We start from the raw sequence: 15,622 nt of genomic DNA on the forward strand, positions 1-15,622 counted from the left end.
TGGTGATAGTCTTGCTGAGCTGAATACACGTGATCTAAGCCCCCCCTGGGTCATAGTTGACCATGGGTGATGCATCCTAGTTGGCTGCTTGCTCCACACCTCGGCTAGAGCAGCCTCGCTTGTGGCTGAAGAGACCAATGCGGGAGAGACAGTCTCTGTGGCAAAGGTCACGTTTGTGTGTGGACTCTCGTCTGTTGAAGTTGCTGCGCTCATTTCTACTTGTCTGCCGCTGCGTTCATCAGTGTCTCTTCCCCCGTTTTGAGATGTTGGTTCAGGTTACCTCTCCACCTCGTGCGGTCGGCTGCAAGGCTCTCCCAGGACTCCACATCGACGTCGAGCGCCTTCAAATCTCTCTTGCAGAACATCCTTGTAACATAGCTGGGGGCGGCCGATGGTTCTCCTCCCAGATGTCAGCTCTCCATAGAGGATGTCTTTTGGAATACGGCCATCCTCCATGCGGTGGACATGGCCCAGCCACCACAGCCTGTGCTGCCTGGGTAGAGTGGACATACTGGGAAGGCCAGCGCCAGACAGAATCTCGGCGTTGGATAATAAAGAAACAATTGATTAGCCCCCAATTATCCTGGCGTGGTTGGATGATGGGCAAAGTCCCTTGCCAACCCCTGCCAAGGTGCTGCTGTGTATCAGTGCCCTGGCACAACAGATCCTCCCTCCTGATGCCTGACTGCCCCTGAGACTGTTCACTGAAGCCAAGAGGTTCACTACAGAACTAGGGGCAACCACTGCTGAGGCAGAAGCGTGACACGGTCGTACAAACGCCGCACAACCTAAAAAAGAATCAAACGATCCCCTTCCGCGGTAACGTCTTTGAGAAATGAAATGGAACTCAGGTTATTAAAGAAACCTGCAATCTGTGTCAGAAGGGAGATGGGGAGAAAGCAGGAACGGGGTACTAATTTTGGATGATCAGCCATGATCACATTGAATGGCGGTGCTGGCTCGAAGGGCCGAATGGCCTACTCCTGCACCTATTTTATATGTTTCCATGTTTCTAAGTAGAGAGTTATTTTGCTTGGAAGCTTCATTCTCTCCTTGTCTGGAGACGCTGACATCCATTGTGATGGGCCGCCTGTAATCCTGGTGGTAAAATGGCGGCCCTCTTCACAAAGGCCTGCGCCTCGTGCTGTTTCTTTGCCAGCACACTGACAGCAAAGTGGGAGAGGGTGCACGATCCTCCTTGGGTCCATGCTGAGCCTTTTTTCGTTTTTCTTAGTTGAGTTTAGTTTAGAGATACGGCTTGGAAACAGGCCCTTCGGCCCACTCTGACCTGTACACTACTTCTATCCCACACACGAGGGACAATTTACAGAGGGGCCGATTAACCTACAAACCTCCACATCTTTGGAGTGCGGGAGGAAACCAGAGCCACAGGGAGAACGTGCAAACTCCATACAGACAGCACCCATAAATCAGGATCGATCCCGGGTCTCTGGCGCTGTGAGGCAGCAACTCTACCGCTGCGCCACCGTGCGTTGTGTTGGTTTAGCTGCTGAGTGGGGGGGTGAGGGCATGGGTAGGCAGCAGAGGACATGCCCAGCATAGAGGGTCAGACTGCGCCATCTCAGCCTGGCACGCTGGGATACGGTGCCTATTCAGGCTCCAGAATGCAAAACCCACCGGATATCAAAATCTAAAACGTTTCTGTTTGGAAGACGTAGAGCTAGTGGTGAGACCCCGCGCAGAGTGGCACTGGGTGGTTGGCACGGCGTGACCAGACGCTGGTGGTGGAGACCCCCACACACCGGGCACTGGCCTACTCAGACCACCCCGCTTGGTCCTTGAGCCACCCAGCTGGCCAACCGTGCCACAGAGAGACAAGGGGGGCAAACACCAAGGGTCTGAACCCTGCCTTTCCCGAAATGATGAGCAAAACCATCTGCTGCCTCAAGGAGCTCTGGGGCTGCCATCCAGTGGAGCGCCGTGACCAGCCTCGCCCACGCTACCCCTAGGCTGGTGGGTGAACATCGGCAGCAGTGCTAGGCCTCCTGGAAGCTGGAGGTGTTGATGTAAAATGTGACTCTCTCTGTTATTGCAGTAACCTTCATGTTAAAGATGCTCTAGTCGACAGCACTTCTCCAGTTTACCAGGCTGTGATCCGTAACACTAACAAGCACAAACAGACCCAGGAGCAGGAGCTGGAAGAATGGACTCGCAGAGCTGCCAACCTGCAGTCCAAGTCTTTCCGGGTCCTTGCCCAGATTACTGGAACAGAATTCTGTAAGTATTGCAAAGCTTTTTCTCATACATTGTAGAGGGGGGTGTGAGCAGTGCACTGTTAGCATGTTCCCTGCTGGTAATGAGACGTGGGGTTGCACCCACCCTAGACGGGTGAAGTGGGTTCCTCCACCATTGTGGCCGATCAGCTCAAGGCTCGGTGGGTCCAGTGTGGGGAATAGTGCTGCCCTGCCTTCAGCACTGATGCAGAGTGAGCAGAGGAGGCTGCACACTGTGGCTGACCTTCACCGGAGGGAGGCTGGTGGCGCTCTGATAGAAACATAGACAATAGGTGCAGGAGTAGGCCATTCGGCCCTTCGAGCCTGCACAGCCATTCAATATGATCATGGCTGATCATCCAACTCAGTAACCTGTACCTGCCTTCTCTCCATACCCCCTGATCCCTTTAGCCACAAGGGCCACAGCTAACTCCCTCTTAAATATAGCCAATGAACTGGCCTCAACTACCTTCTGTGGCAGAGAATTCCACAGATTCACCACTCTCTGTGTGAAAAAAACTTTCTCATCTCGGTCCTAAAAGACTTCCCCCTTATCCTTAATTTTTATCCACATTATACTGCATCTGCCATGCATTTGCCCACACGCCCAATCTATCCAAGTCACCTTGCAGCCTTCTAGCATCCTCCTCACAGCTAACACTGCCCCCCAGCTTCGTGTCATCCGCAAACTTGGAGATGTTGCATTCAATTCCCTCGTCCAAATCATGGACGATCCCGTCCGCCAGCTCTGAGGGAGCTCTGCTGGTGAATCACCCCACGCCACACCCGGCCCGGGGGGGGAGTGTGAGAGGGCGGACCACACGACCATCGACCAGCACCCGCAGCCGGGATCGAACCGGGGACTCTGGCGCTGCGAGGCAGCAACTCTTCCGCTGTGCTGCACGACCGCGCCACCCCAACGGGCAGAGGTCCTGGTTATATTCAGTCAAGTGTCCCCACCATGACATGCTGTACTTAAACTGTAGTCAGTGGGGCTAGGGCAGTGTGTGTCTCTCACTGTCCGCACAGCTGAATTGGCATTGAGTGCGTTAAACAGATGAGTAATACGGGGATGAAACCAGGAAATTGTAGCATTTCTCCGCCCACAAACTTTTTTTCCCCCCCAATTCCGTGATCAAGAATTCAAAGGTAAAGACGTGGTGAACAAATGATTAAGTTACAAATATTCTCGTTCCCTCCACCTCTCTCAACACCCTTTTGCCATTCGCAGGTCTCCAAGTTAAGAATAGTGCGTCGAATTATCTCCCAAAATCGAAATGTGCTTCGACATTTATTTTGGTGTCAGTTGCAAATAACTCAAAATAACCCCGGCCTCCTGAAAATTGACATTAGTTTGGTTTAGTTTATTGTCACGTGTACCGAGGTATCGTGATAAGCTTTTGTTGCTTGCTAACCGGTCAGCTAACTGGTCAGCGGAAAGACAATACACAATTACAATCGAGCCATTTACAGTGCAGATACATGATAAAGGAATGGTAGGCACAAAATGCTGGAGTAACTCAGCGGGTCAGCCAGCATCTCTGGAGAGAAGGAATGGGTGACGTTTTTGGGTCGAGACCCATTCCTTCTCTCCCGAGATGCTGCCTGACCTGCTGAGTTACTCCAGCATTTTGTGTCTACCTTCGATTTTAACCAGCATTTGCGGTTTTTTTCACCTACACATGTTAAGGGAATGACATTTAGTGCAAGGTAAAGTCAAGTAAAGTTCGATCAAAGGTGGTATGAGGGTGTCCAGTGATAGTAGATAGTAGCCCAGGACCGCTCTCTAGTTGGTGATAGGATGGTTCAGTCACTTGATAACAGCTGGGAAGAAACTGTCCCTGAATCTGGAGGTGTGCGTTTTCACACTTCTGTACCTCTTGCCTGATGGGAGAGGGGAGAAGATTAGTTAATAAATCCCTGAAACCTGCAAACATAAAACCCACACTTGTCGGTTTGATTTTTCACTGGTGCTGACAGCTGCCTAGCTCTTCGTTGTAAAGTGGATTGATCCTCTGCACAAGGAATCCGGGATTGTTCTATTCCCACTCCAGGAATCCACTTGTGTTGGAAGGAACTGCAGATGCTGGTTGAACCCAGAGATAGACGTAAAAAGCTGGGGTGACTCAGCTGGACAGGCAGCATCTCTGGAGAGAAGGAATGTTCATGTTCATAAGAGCAGAATTAGGCCATTCGGCCCATCAAGTCCACTCCGCCATTCAACCACTGCTGATCTCCCTTTCCCTCTCAACCCCAGTCTCCTGCTTTCTTCCCGTAACCCTGGCTAATCAAGAACCTGTCCATCTCCACTTTACAAGCACCCAGTGGCTTGGCCTCCACAGCTGTCTGTGCAGTTCATTCAACAGTTCATTCAAGGGCGGCACGGTAGCGCAGCGGTAGCGTTGCTGCTTTACAGCAAATGCAGCGCCGGAGACTCAGGTTCGATCCTGACTACGGGTGCTGCACTGTAAGGAGTTTGTACGTTCTCCCCGTGACCTGCGTGGGTTTTCTCCGAGATCTTCGGTTTCCTCCCACACTCCAAAGACGTACAGGTATGTAGGTTAATTGGCTGGGTAAATGTAAAAATTGTCCCTAGTGGGTGTAGGATAGTGTTAATACGGGGATCGCTGGGCGGCACGGACTTGGTGGGCCGAAAAGGCCTGTTTCCGGCTGTATATATATGATATGATGATGATATAACAGATTCACCACCCTCTGGCTAAAGACCACAAGTTAATTGCCCTCTGGCTAAAGATGATTAGTCAGTAAATTCACATTTTACATTTCCTACGATCTCATCTATTATTGAAGTGCTGTTGCTTTGACTGTTTAATTTGATGGTGTGTTTGTCTTAGATTAGGTTTCATGATCCTGTCCACTCAAAGATATCTTAATTAATTTCCTTGTATCCACAGTTTCGGGTCGAGATTTTTCTTCAGACTGGTCTGAAGAAGGGTCTCGACCCGAAACGTCGCCCATTCCTTCTCTCCAAAGATGCTGCCTGTCCCGCTGAGTTACTGCTGCATTTTGGGTCAATCTCCTCTCAGTTAAGCGTAGTGTGGAAAGCGGGCCCAGCTGCCATCTTCTCCTCCCCTGCCCTTGCCAACTCCCTGACGACCCCCCCATTGGAGACCTGCGTGTGGGAATGGGGTAAAGAGTGCTTGGACCTTGGCACTCACTGGCTTCTTTTGTGTTGCAGTGCAAGACCCCGATGAGGAAGCAATGAAACGATCCAGGTAGGCTTCTTACAACAGCAGCATCCACCTGGCCTCCACATCACACAGCCACAGAGTAAACGCAGCCACACAATAGCCATCCCTCACCATTCACACATCACAGAGGTGGAGGAACCAAGATAACCACCAGTCCATCCTGAAATTGGACGGTGTAACATCTACCTGAGAGCCCAGGCTACATGTAGAGCTCTGAACCATGGGTTTGTGTGTGGTCGGTCACAGAGGAATAGCTGTGATAGTCCACCCTGGTACATTGGGCTTCAGCAGGTCGACCTCTCTACAATATTGGCATCGCCACATGCTTGTGAAATGGTCCCCACCCCCACCCCCTGGCAATGTTCCTGCCAAGATCGATCACTAATGACGGGTGGGTGGGTGGGGAGGGGGGTTTGCTCTGGTTTTGTCTGTAGTTCCTGCTTCTAACACAGAAATGACAAGGACGTTTAAAAGGGCCGTCGGTTTAAGGATCTGAAACGATTCGGAAACTGGTGGGCAAAGCTTCCCCCTCTCCCCCCCCCCCCCCCCCCCCCCCCCCACTCTCCTCCCTCCCCGCTCCTGTTGCCACAGGTCGGTTGGGAACTTTGTGAGCCTTGTCATTTGCGATGTGCTTTGCTTGGTTTGTGTGTTGTAAGGCGAGGAGGCTCGGGTCTTATTCCCTCACCCCCCTTACTCTTCTCCTCCTCTCTCTCTCCCTCTCTCTTTTCTCTCTTTCTCCACGCCACAGGGAAAAGTTTGAACATGAAGTGAAAGGCCCGCGCTTTACCAAACTACGTAAATGGCACCATGGTCTGTCTGCACAGATCCTTAATATTAAAAGCTAACGTGCCCACCTGTAATCAGACACTAAGATAGAATTACTGAACTAATATTAAGGGAAGATTTCCGTCGTAGTGACTCTTTTGAAATATAGTAGCTAGAAAACATCAAAACTTCTTAAAACAAGTTAAAGAAAGTGCTTGTTAACTCTCCATAACCTTGAATCCTCCCTGCGATATAACCTCGTACACCACTTCCCCATGTACGAGCGTTACTATGACAATAAAATGTTTTAAAACCTTGTTTCTGTATAAAGAGTCAGCTTCTATAGTCGCTCAATTCCTTGCAAAGACGTTTTTAGGGAATTTAATAAGCTGTTGGCTTCCTCTTGTGTTGGTGAACGAGTGTAGTGTGAAGGGGCTGTTGCTATCTGAGTGATTTGTAAAGTGAAAGGTAGAGTCTGGCGTGAAGGAATGCTCACACGACACAGTCGGCCCGATGTGTAAAAGAGAATTGCAGATGCTGGTTTAAATGGAAGGTAGACACGAAATGCTGGAGTAACTCAGCGGGGTCAGGCAGCATCTCGGGAGAGAAGGAATGGGTGACGTTTCGGGTCGAGACCCTTCTTCAGACTGACCCTCCTCCTGCACCTATTTTTTCTATGACCTACAGTTCCTCACTGTGCTTAATCTCCATGGAAATAAGCACCAAGCAAATCCCAGCCATTTGATTCAATAGTTCATTGATAATCTGAGGCTCATGTTTGGATGCTTCAACAAAGGTCAGCCCCAACATTGACTGAAACCAAATCAGCTTCCGAAGAAGGGTCCCAACCCGACTCGTCACCTAGCCATGTTCTCCGGGGATTTATTTCACAAAATGCTGGAGCATTTTGGAATAACTCAGCAGGTCAGGCAGCATCTCAGGAGACAAGGAATGGGTGACGTTTCGGGTCGAGACCCTTCTTCAGACATGTTCTCCAGCGATGTTGCCTGACCCGCTGAGTTACTCCAGCACTTTCATAAGTTCATCGGTTGTCGGAGCAGAATTAGGCCATTCCACCCATCAAGTCTACTCCGCCATTCAATCATGGCTGATCCATCTTTCCCTCTCAACCCCATTCTCCTGCCTTCTCCCCATAACCCCAGACACTCTGTGTCTCTCATTGACTGTCGCCCAGTGAGTTGAAGATTATTCCCTTAATTAGTGAAACCATTGACCCCCCTCCTGCTTTACCTCGCTAGTAAAGGCAGTGCAGCAAGACGTAGTGTCCTCCGAGTATCTCATTGGATTCAGATTCTGGGGCAAGCAAAACAGAAAGGGGGGATCAGTGTGAACAGTTCAGATTAAATCACACAAGTATGGGCTTGTGGCTGCAGAGTTGTGACTTCCCCCTTAGGGTTGCCAACTTCCTCACTCCCAAATACGGCACAAGGTGACGTCACCGCTCCCCCGCCCCACGTGACCTCACCCAGCCAGCTGCCACGTGCGCCCGCTCCACCAATGGCGGCCGCCCGCCCGGGAGCACGTGGCCGCTGGCTGGGTGAGGTCACGTGGGGCGCGGGGCGGTGACGTCCACCTTTGTCCCTTATTTGGGAGTGAGGAAGTTGGCACCCCTACTAATACGGGACAAGGGTGGTCCCGTACGGGACAAACTAATTTAGCCCAAATGATGGGTCCCGGCTAATACGGGACGGTTGGCGACCCTACACCCCTCCCTGACCCTAGGTCAACAAAACACACAGGACAAACAATGAAACCTTGCAATTAATTGTCAATTTTAACCAAATTTCCAATACACCAGGAGCTAATCAATTTGCACATTGAATTTAGATGAATGTATCCTCTGGTTTTCCAAAGCTTTATTGAAATTAGTTCCATCGACCAGGTTAGATATCGTTTTTTTTCTCGGTACCTGTGATGTGTGAGCATTCCTTCAAAGGGGGGAAATTATGAGTGCTTTATCGAATGCTGAACTTGGGGAGGTGATATGGAGCTGAGAGTGAGGACTGAAAGGTGCTGGAATGACTTGGGTAAAGTCTGGGCCTGTTAATTGTAGCACACCGCGCTGTGACTTTACCAGAGACAATACTGGAAGCAGATTTCAAAATATCTCCCCTGCTCCCCGATCCTCTCCAGCTCCCAACCCTGTGCTCTTGGGATTTGAGCCTAGATACCCTGAAATCCCAGCCCAGTGGCTGTTCCTTGTCCTGAGCCTTAGCAGTGATTGCAAGTAGACGGTTGGGGGGCTGTGGTTCCCCCAGGGGTTCAGGTCTGTGTATCTCACGGCCTGGCAAGATGTGGGCTTGTTCCCCTCCTCCATAGTGCTCTGCCCCTGCCCTCCTGCCCCCTGCCCCCTGACCCCAGCCACTGCCCCCTGCCCCTACCCTTGCCTCTATCCCCATCCCACCCCCTCCCCCGTCCATTCTGCCCCCCGCCCTGCCCCAAACCAACAACCCGCTTGACCCCCACCTTTAGGGTTGCCAACTATCTCACTCCCAAATAAGGGACAAGGTGACGTCACCGCCCCGCGCTCCACCTGACCTCACCCAGCCAGCAGCCACATGCTCGCGCTCCAACAATGGCAGCCGCCCGGGCCGGGAGGTAGGTTGCTAAGCAACCTCTGCTGGGAGGCGACCAGGCCTCTGGACCTACACTGTCCGGACTTACACTGTCTGGACCTACACTGTCCGGACCTACAGTGCCCAGACCTACAGTATCCGGGCCTACAGTGTCCGGGCCTACAGTGTCCGGGCCTGCAGTTTCCGGGCCTGCAGTGTCCGGGCCTGCAGTGTCCGGGCCTACAACGACCCCCGGGCCTAATACCAGACAAAGGTGGTCCCATACGGGACAAATCAATTTAGCCCAAAATACGGGATGTCCTGGCTAATACAGGACAGTTGGCAACCCTATCCACCTTGCTCCCATACCCCAGCCCCTGCCTCTCCTCCTGCCCCCTGCTCTTGCGCCTCGCCCTGCCCCTGCTCCTGTCCCCACCCCCTCCCATGCCCCGACCTCCTGCCCCCTCCCACGCCGCATCCCAAGCCTCACACCCCCTGAGTGCAGCAGCACTGAGGCAAGGTCCAGGCAGCCAGGACTGCCCGAGGTCCCGGTAGCCAGGACTGAGGCAAGGCCCAGGCAGCCAGGACTGAGGCAAGGCCCAGGCAGCCAGGACTGAGGCAAGGCCCAGGCAGCCAGGACTGAGGCAAGCCCCAGGCAGCCAGGACTGAGGCAAGGCCCAGGCAGCCAGGACTGAGGCAAGGCCCAGGTAGCCAGGACTGAGGCAAGGTCCAGGCAGCCAAGACTGAGGCAAGGCCGGAGGCAGCCAGGACTGAGGCAAGCCCCAGGCAGCCAGGACTGAGGCAAGCCCCAGGCAGCCAGGACTGCCTGAGGTCCCGGCAGCCAGGACTGAGGCAAAGCCCAGGCAGCCAGTACTGAGGCAAGGCACAGGCAGCCAGGACTGAGGCAAGGCACAGGCAGCCAGACTGAGGCAAGGCACAGGCAGCCAGGACTGAGGCAAAGCACAGGCAGCCAGGACTGAGGCAAGGCCCAGGCAGCCAGGACTGCCTGAGGTCCCGGCAGCCAGGACTGAGGCAAGGCCCAGGCAGCCAGGACTGCCCGAGGTCCCCGGCAGAAAGTGCATTTGAAATCCTCTGTGTGCGTCAAGGAGCAGACGGAATTATATTTACCAAAGAAGTCCATGGTCAGCAGCGTAGTGCAAGGAACAGATGCAGGTCTGTGAAACTGCAAATTGTAGGTGGGGTGTGTTGCACGTGGCTGGAGTTGACACTGCCTTGTGGTGACGATGTGGAGTCTAGAACACAATGAACTCGTGTATCGGAGCTGTACCTGCAGATACAGCTGACCCCCATTACCCCACTCACCTGACAGCCAGGGCCCAGGGCTAGTTTGTGGTTTGTGAGTGAACCCAGTCAACTGTGGCCAGTGGAGGCGAGGAATATATGAACTGGCTCTGGTTAGAGAGGTCACTCGGCAAACTGTGCTTGGTTTCTCTGTATTCTCTGCTTGGTTTCTTTCGGTTTGTGATTTTTCTGTATATAGCAGCGTTTTTTTTCCTCTCTGAAATAAAAGAAAAATCGAGTTAAAAAAGACAATTGGATCCTCCTGCAATCTTTTTCTACGGGGCTAGCTACGCATCGATCCCGATCCCATCGTGGAGACTCCGGCATTTCTTCACTAGTAACATTAAAGAGACAGCACCAATATATTCCTACCAGGTCCCTCTCTCATCAATCTCCAGCATTACTCTATCCTTTCTCTGTGCACTGTGGACCACTTGATTGTAATCATGTTGGCCTTTGCTTTGTAGGAAAAAACTGCAGATACTGGTTTAAATCGAAGGTAGACACAAAATGCTGGAGTAACTCAGCGGGTCAGGCAGCATCTCGGGAGAGAAGGAATGGGTGACGTTTCGGGTCAAGACCCTTCTTCAGACTCGACCCGAAACGTCGCCATTCCTTCTCTCCCGAGATGCTGCCTGACCGCTGAGTTACTCCAGCATTTTGTGTCTACCTCCAGCATTGCTCTATCCTTTCTCTGTGCACTGTAGACCACTTGATTGTAATCATGTATAGTCTTTTCTTTGACTGGATAGCAGGCAAAAAAAAAAAGCTTTTCACTGTACCTCGTTACGCGTGACAATAATAAACTGAACTAAATCATCAACCACTGTGATCAGCACTGGGATGGGGGGAGTTATGGGTTATGGTGGTGAGGAGGGGGATGGGGGGGGGTAGAGGGGTGAGGGGGGGTGGGGAGAGCTAACTGCTGGGCAGCTGAAGACAGTGGCCGATGATTTAGTTCAGTGTATTATTGTCACGTGAAAAGCTTTTGTCTGCGTGCGATCCAGTCAAAGAAAGGACTATGTACAAATACAATCAAGCTGTCCACAGCGCACAGATAAAGAGTAAAATAACTTCGGAGATTGAGGGGAGACTTGGTCGGAATATACACAATTACGAAAGGCATAGATAGGCTGGTCTTGGCACCATGTCCAGCACAGACGTTGTGGGCCGAAGGGCCTGTTCTTCAGCTGTACAGTTCTATGTTCATGATGCGCACAGGACGAGGGGTAACGAATCATGGTTTGCTCATGAAAAGTGGAGCTGGAGAGAGATTCACACTGTGCAACGTGAGTCCTTTAAAGGTGGCAAAGTGCGTTGAGAAAGCAAAGGCCACGAGCTCCTTAGGGCTAAGGAGACCCTAATGTATGAAGATCATGATTGAACTTTGAATGTGTGGAGGCAAGTCAATGGATATTTTTAAGGCAGAGATAGATAGATTCTCGATTAGTACGGGTGTCAGGAGTTATGGGGAGAAGGCAGGAGAATGGGGTTAGGAGGGAGAGATAGATCAGCCATGATTGAATGGCAGAGTAGACCTGATGGGCCGAATGGCCTAATCACGCTCCCTGTCACTTATGAACTTTATAAATCATGGTCAGACCATCAGCAGGAGCTATGTGGGCAGATCAGGGGGGGGCGCTTGGAAAGGGGAAATAGGGGCTTGCTCAATGTTCCTCAGGACGGGGAAACCTCAGTATTGAGGAGAGGCTGGATGAGTTTAGGATGGTTTTCTTGGACAGAGAGAGAGAGGTTTTGATAGAGCGGACAGACAGACAGCAGCATTTCCTTCTAGGGTGTTTGGAGGAGCAGGTGGACATTTACAAGAATGATCCCAGGAATGACTGGGTTAACATATGATAAGCGTTTTGACGGCACTGGGCCTTGTACTCGCTGGAGTTCAGAAGGATGAGGGGGGACCTCATTGAATAGTGAAAGGCCTGGGTAGAGTGGTGATTGGGAGAGTGTTTCCACTAGTGGGAGAATCTAGGACCAGAGGCCAGAGCCTTAGAATAAAAGGATGAACCTTTAGAAAGATGAGGAGGATTTTCCTTTAGTCAGAGGGTGGTGAATCTGTGGAATTCATTGCCACAGATGGCTTGTGGAGGCCAAGTCAATGGATATTTTTAAGGCAGAGATAGATAGATTCTTGATTAGTGCGGGTGTCAGGGGTTATGGGAGAAGGCAGGAGAACGGGGGTTAGGAGGGAGAGATAGATCAGCCATGATTGAATGTCGGGGTAGACTTGATGGGCCGAATGGTCTAATTCTGCTGCTATCACTTGTGAGCTTATGAATTCAGCGAGTCTGTAGCTGGAGGGGAGTTGAGGAGAAGCAGCTTCTCTCAGAGTAGAATGGTGCATTAATACATCTCCTGAAAATGTGACGGAAAATAATACTATGAATGGTTTGCACAAGTTATTGTAACGGTAAGGAACTTGCAGGGATACAGACAGACAGGATGGGTACGAGCCAGAGAAGGAACTTACAAAAATTCCAGGGACGAGGTCTAAAATTCATAACATAGAACAGTAAAACACAGGGACAGGCCCTTCAGCCCACAATGTTTGTGCCGAACATGATGCCTAGAAACATAGAAAATAGGTGCAGGAGTAAGCCATTCAGCCCTTCGAGCCAGCACCGCCATTCAAGATGATCGTGGCTGATCATCCAACATCATTGGTATGGGGTAACACGCTGATACTTTCTACTCTTCAAAATCATTGTAAACAAAAATAAATGAGCGACCTAGAACACCGAAAATGACCTTAATTCTAGTTTAATTTAGTTTAGTTTGGAGGTACAGCGCGGAAACAGGCCCTTTCAGCGCCAAACCAGCGATCCCCGCACGTTAACACTATCCTACACACACTGGGGACAATTTACAACGTTACCAAAGCAGGGCGGCACGGTAGCGCAGCGGTAGAGTTGCTGCTTTACAGCGAATGCAGCGCCGGAGACTCAGGTTCGATCCTGACTACGGGTGCTGCACTGTAAGGAGTTTGTACGTTCTCCCCGTGACCTGTGTGGGTTTTCTCCGAGATCTTCGGTTTCCTCCCACACTCCAAAGACGTACAGGTATGTAGGTTAATTGGCTGGGTAAAAATGTTTTTTTTTAAATTGTCCCTAGTGGGTGTAGGATAGTGTTAATGTATGGGGATCGCTGGGCGGCACGGACTTGGTGGGCCGAAAAGGCCTGTTTCCGGCTGTATATATATGATATGATATGAAATTAACCTCCAAACCTGTACGTCTTTGGAGTGTGGGAGCAAACCGGAGCACCCGGAGAAAACCCACGCAGGTCACAGGGAGGACGTACAAACTCCATATAGACAGCACCCGTAGTCAGGATGGAACCTTAGACAATAGGTGCAGGAGGAGGCCATTAGGCCCTTCGAGCCAGCACCGCCATTCAATGTGATCATGGCTGATCATTCACTTTCCAATGAGTTAGGATGGAAACCCGGGTCTCTGGCGCTGTGAGGCAGCAGCTCTACCCGCTGCACCACTTCCGCCGATCTCAAATACATAACTTTAAATTGGTTTAAATTCCTAACAGAGCAGTTTTGAAGTAAACTGGTCTCATTTGATACCACTGTGAATTTGGAGAAGGCACATCACACTGAAGTGAGGAGCTGCCTTGGGTTCTCCATCTACATTGGGCTCAGGTTCAAGGTCAAGTTGACCTTTCCAAGTGAAGGCCTGTCTTCACATCCAACATGTGGGTAACAAGGTCAGAGGTGCAAGCTCCTGTGGACCCCTCTGATGTCAGGCGATTTTAAAGGCTAATTACTAGGCTAGGATGCCTCACTGACACCGAGCTTTGACAAGACACTCTTACCAACAAAGCACTGAAGATGAATGCAGTAGACGTCTGACTCCTAGATAACTCAGAAACAAGTCAGCGATGGCCTTGGATAAGCTGCGTAGATGGAAGTAGACTCCTTAAAAATCCTGGCTGGACTTTGATAAGATGGCCGGAAGTGATGCAGGTGTGACACGTGGGCAAATAAACTTCCCGAGAGTTGTGCAAAATAATAATGTTGAAGATTGCGTTCCATGGCACGAGCCGAAACAGAAAGAGGCCTCAGGTAAACTGCTTGTCTGGTGGTGACATATAGGGAAATCTCCACCCTGCGGCGGAATGAGCCTTTCCCAAGCCAACACTAACCCACCCTCTGCTGGATGGCCCCTTCCCAGCATTACTGACCCTGCTGGCTGCCTGACTACTGACCGCATGCCTCGCACATTGACACTTGCCCATGCCGTGTGCTGCCGGGGTGACTTGCTCTGACATCTATCTATCTTTCTATCTATCTATCTATCCTCACTCTCTCTCCCTCTCCCTCCCTCTCTCCCTTCCCCTCTCTCTCTCTCTCCTTTCCCTTTCCTTATCCCCTCTCTCCCTCACTCTCTCTTCCTCTCCCTCTCCCTCCCTCTCTCTCCCCCCTCTCTCCCTTTCTCTCCCCTCCCTCTCTCTCCTCCCTCTCTCTCTCTCTCTCTCTCTCTCTCTCTCTCTCTCTCTCTCTCTCTCTCTCTCTCTCTCTCTCTCTCTCTCTCTCTCTCTCTCTCTCTCTCTCTCTCTCTCCCCCCTCTCTCTCTCTCTCTCTCTCTCTCTCTCTCTCTCTCTCTCTCTCTCTCTCTCTCTCTCTCTCTCTCTCTCCCCCCCTCTCTCTCTCTCTCTCCTCCCTCTCTCTCTCTCTCTCTCTCTCTCTCTGTCTCTCTCTGTCGCGCGCGTGTGCGTTTGTTCCTCCTTCTCCCTCTGAGTCAACACCAGTCACTCCATTGCCCCAAGTTCACTGACATCTAATTCCTTCATTCTACTGACACCCATCCCGTCCCCAGAAGGCTCCACATTGGCATCAATCAGGTGGCATTGATCCGTTTAACCATTGATTACTATTTTTTTTGTTGTAAATTGCCTTGTTCACCTGTGAAGCCATGATTCTCAGTCTTTATCTATTTGCTTGTATTTTTCCATCACTCTGAACCCACTCTCCATTGCCAAGTTAATCGACGTCTAAGGGCTATTCTTAGAATGGGTTTTCAACAAAAACAAACCCTGTCACGTTTTTTTTTGCGTGAAAGCAATTTTTTAATGGAATGGAAGCGAGGTGGCAACCTCTTGATTTCATGGGAGGTGTAAATGAGGGCGTGTATGGGCTATTGTGTACACTATCACACTCAGCACGCAGAGGGCTCAGCTAGAGTGTTCCTCTCTGTCAGAGGCCTCCACACTGCAGGTCATGCATGGTTTACCCGCTCAGTACATGAGCAGCAAGCAGGGTCGTGTGTCCATGGTAAGCCTGTGTTCTTCCCATCTGTGACTGTGTCCTTCGCTTTGATGTTGTGTCAAGTCCGTGTGCACTCTTAGCTGTGGTTTACTCTGCACGTGAGTTTCTCAGAGCAGCTGCTTTGGAAGGTAGCGGGCTGGCACCACAACTCCCTAATCATCTGCCCACACTTCTTGCCTCAGCTGAAGGCTCCTCCTCATTCCTCTTTAAGCAGGGGGACCACACATGCAGAATGGGTCG

At 51.1% G+C, this 15,622-nt stretch overlaps 1 protein-coding gene across 1 annotated transcript in view; it reads left to right on the forward strand.

Annotated features, from left to right (window-relative positions):
* Positions 1 to 7,600, forward strand: part of LOC144610102 (LIM domain-binding protein 3-like) — a 95,553-nt gene extending 87,953 nt beyond the window's left edge. The window contains exons 6-8 of the mRNA XM_078428651.1: positions 2,057 to 2,238; positions 5,434 to 5,470; positions 6,195 to 7,600. Coding sequence (XP_078284777.1) covers positions 2,057 to 2,238; positions 5,434 to 5,470; positions 6,195 to 6,291 — 316 coding nt within the window. The 3' untranslated portion in view covers positions 6,292 to 7,600. The remainder of the gene's footprint in view (positions 1 to 2,056; positions 2,239 to 5,433; positions 5,471 to 6,194) is intronic.
* Positions 7,601 to 15,622: the final 8,022 nt, after the last annotated feature.

This window comes from Rhinoraja longicauda, chromosome 35 (assembly GCF_053455715.1).
Source record: "Rhinoraja longicauda isolate Sanriku21f chromosome 35, sRhiLon1.1, whole genome shotgun sequence".
In the NCBI taxonomy this organism is placed as follows: domain Eukaryota; kingdom Metazoa; phylum Chordata; class Chondrichthyes; order Rajiformes; family Arhynchobatidae; genus Rhinoraja; species Rhinoraja longicauda.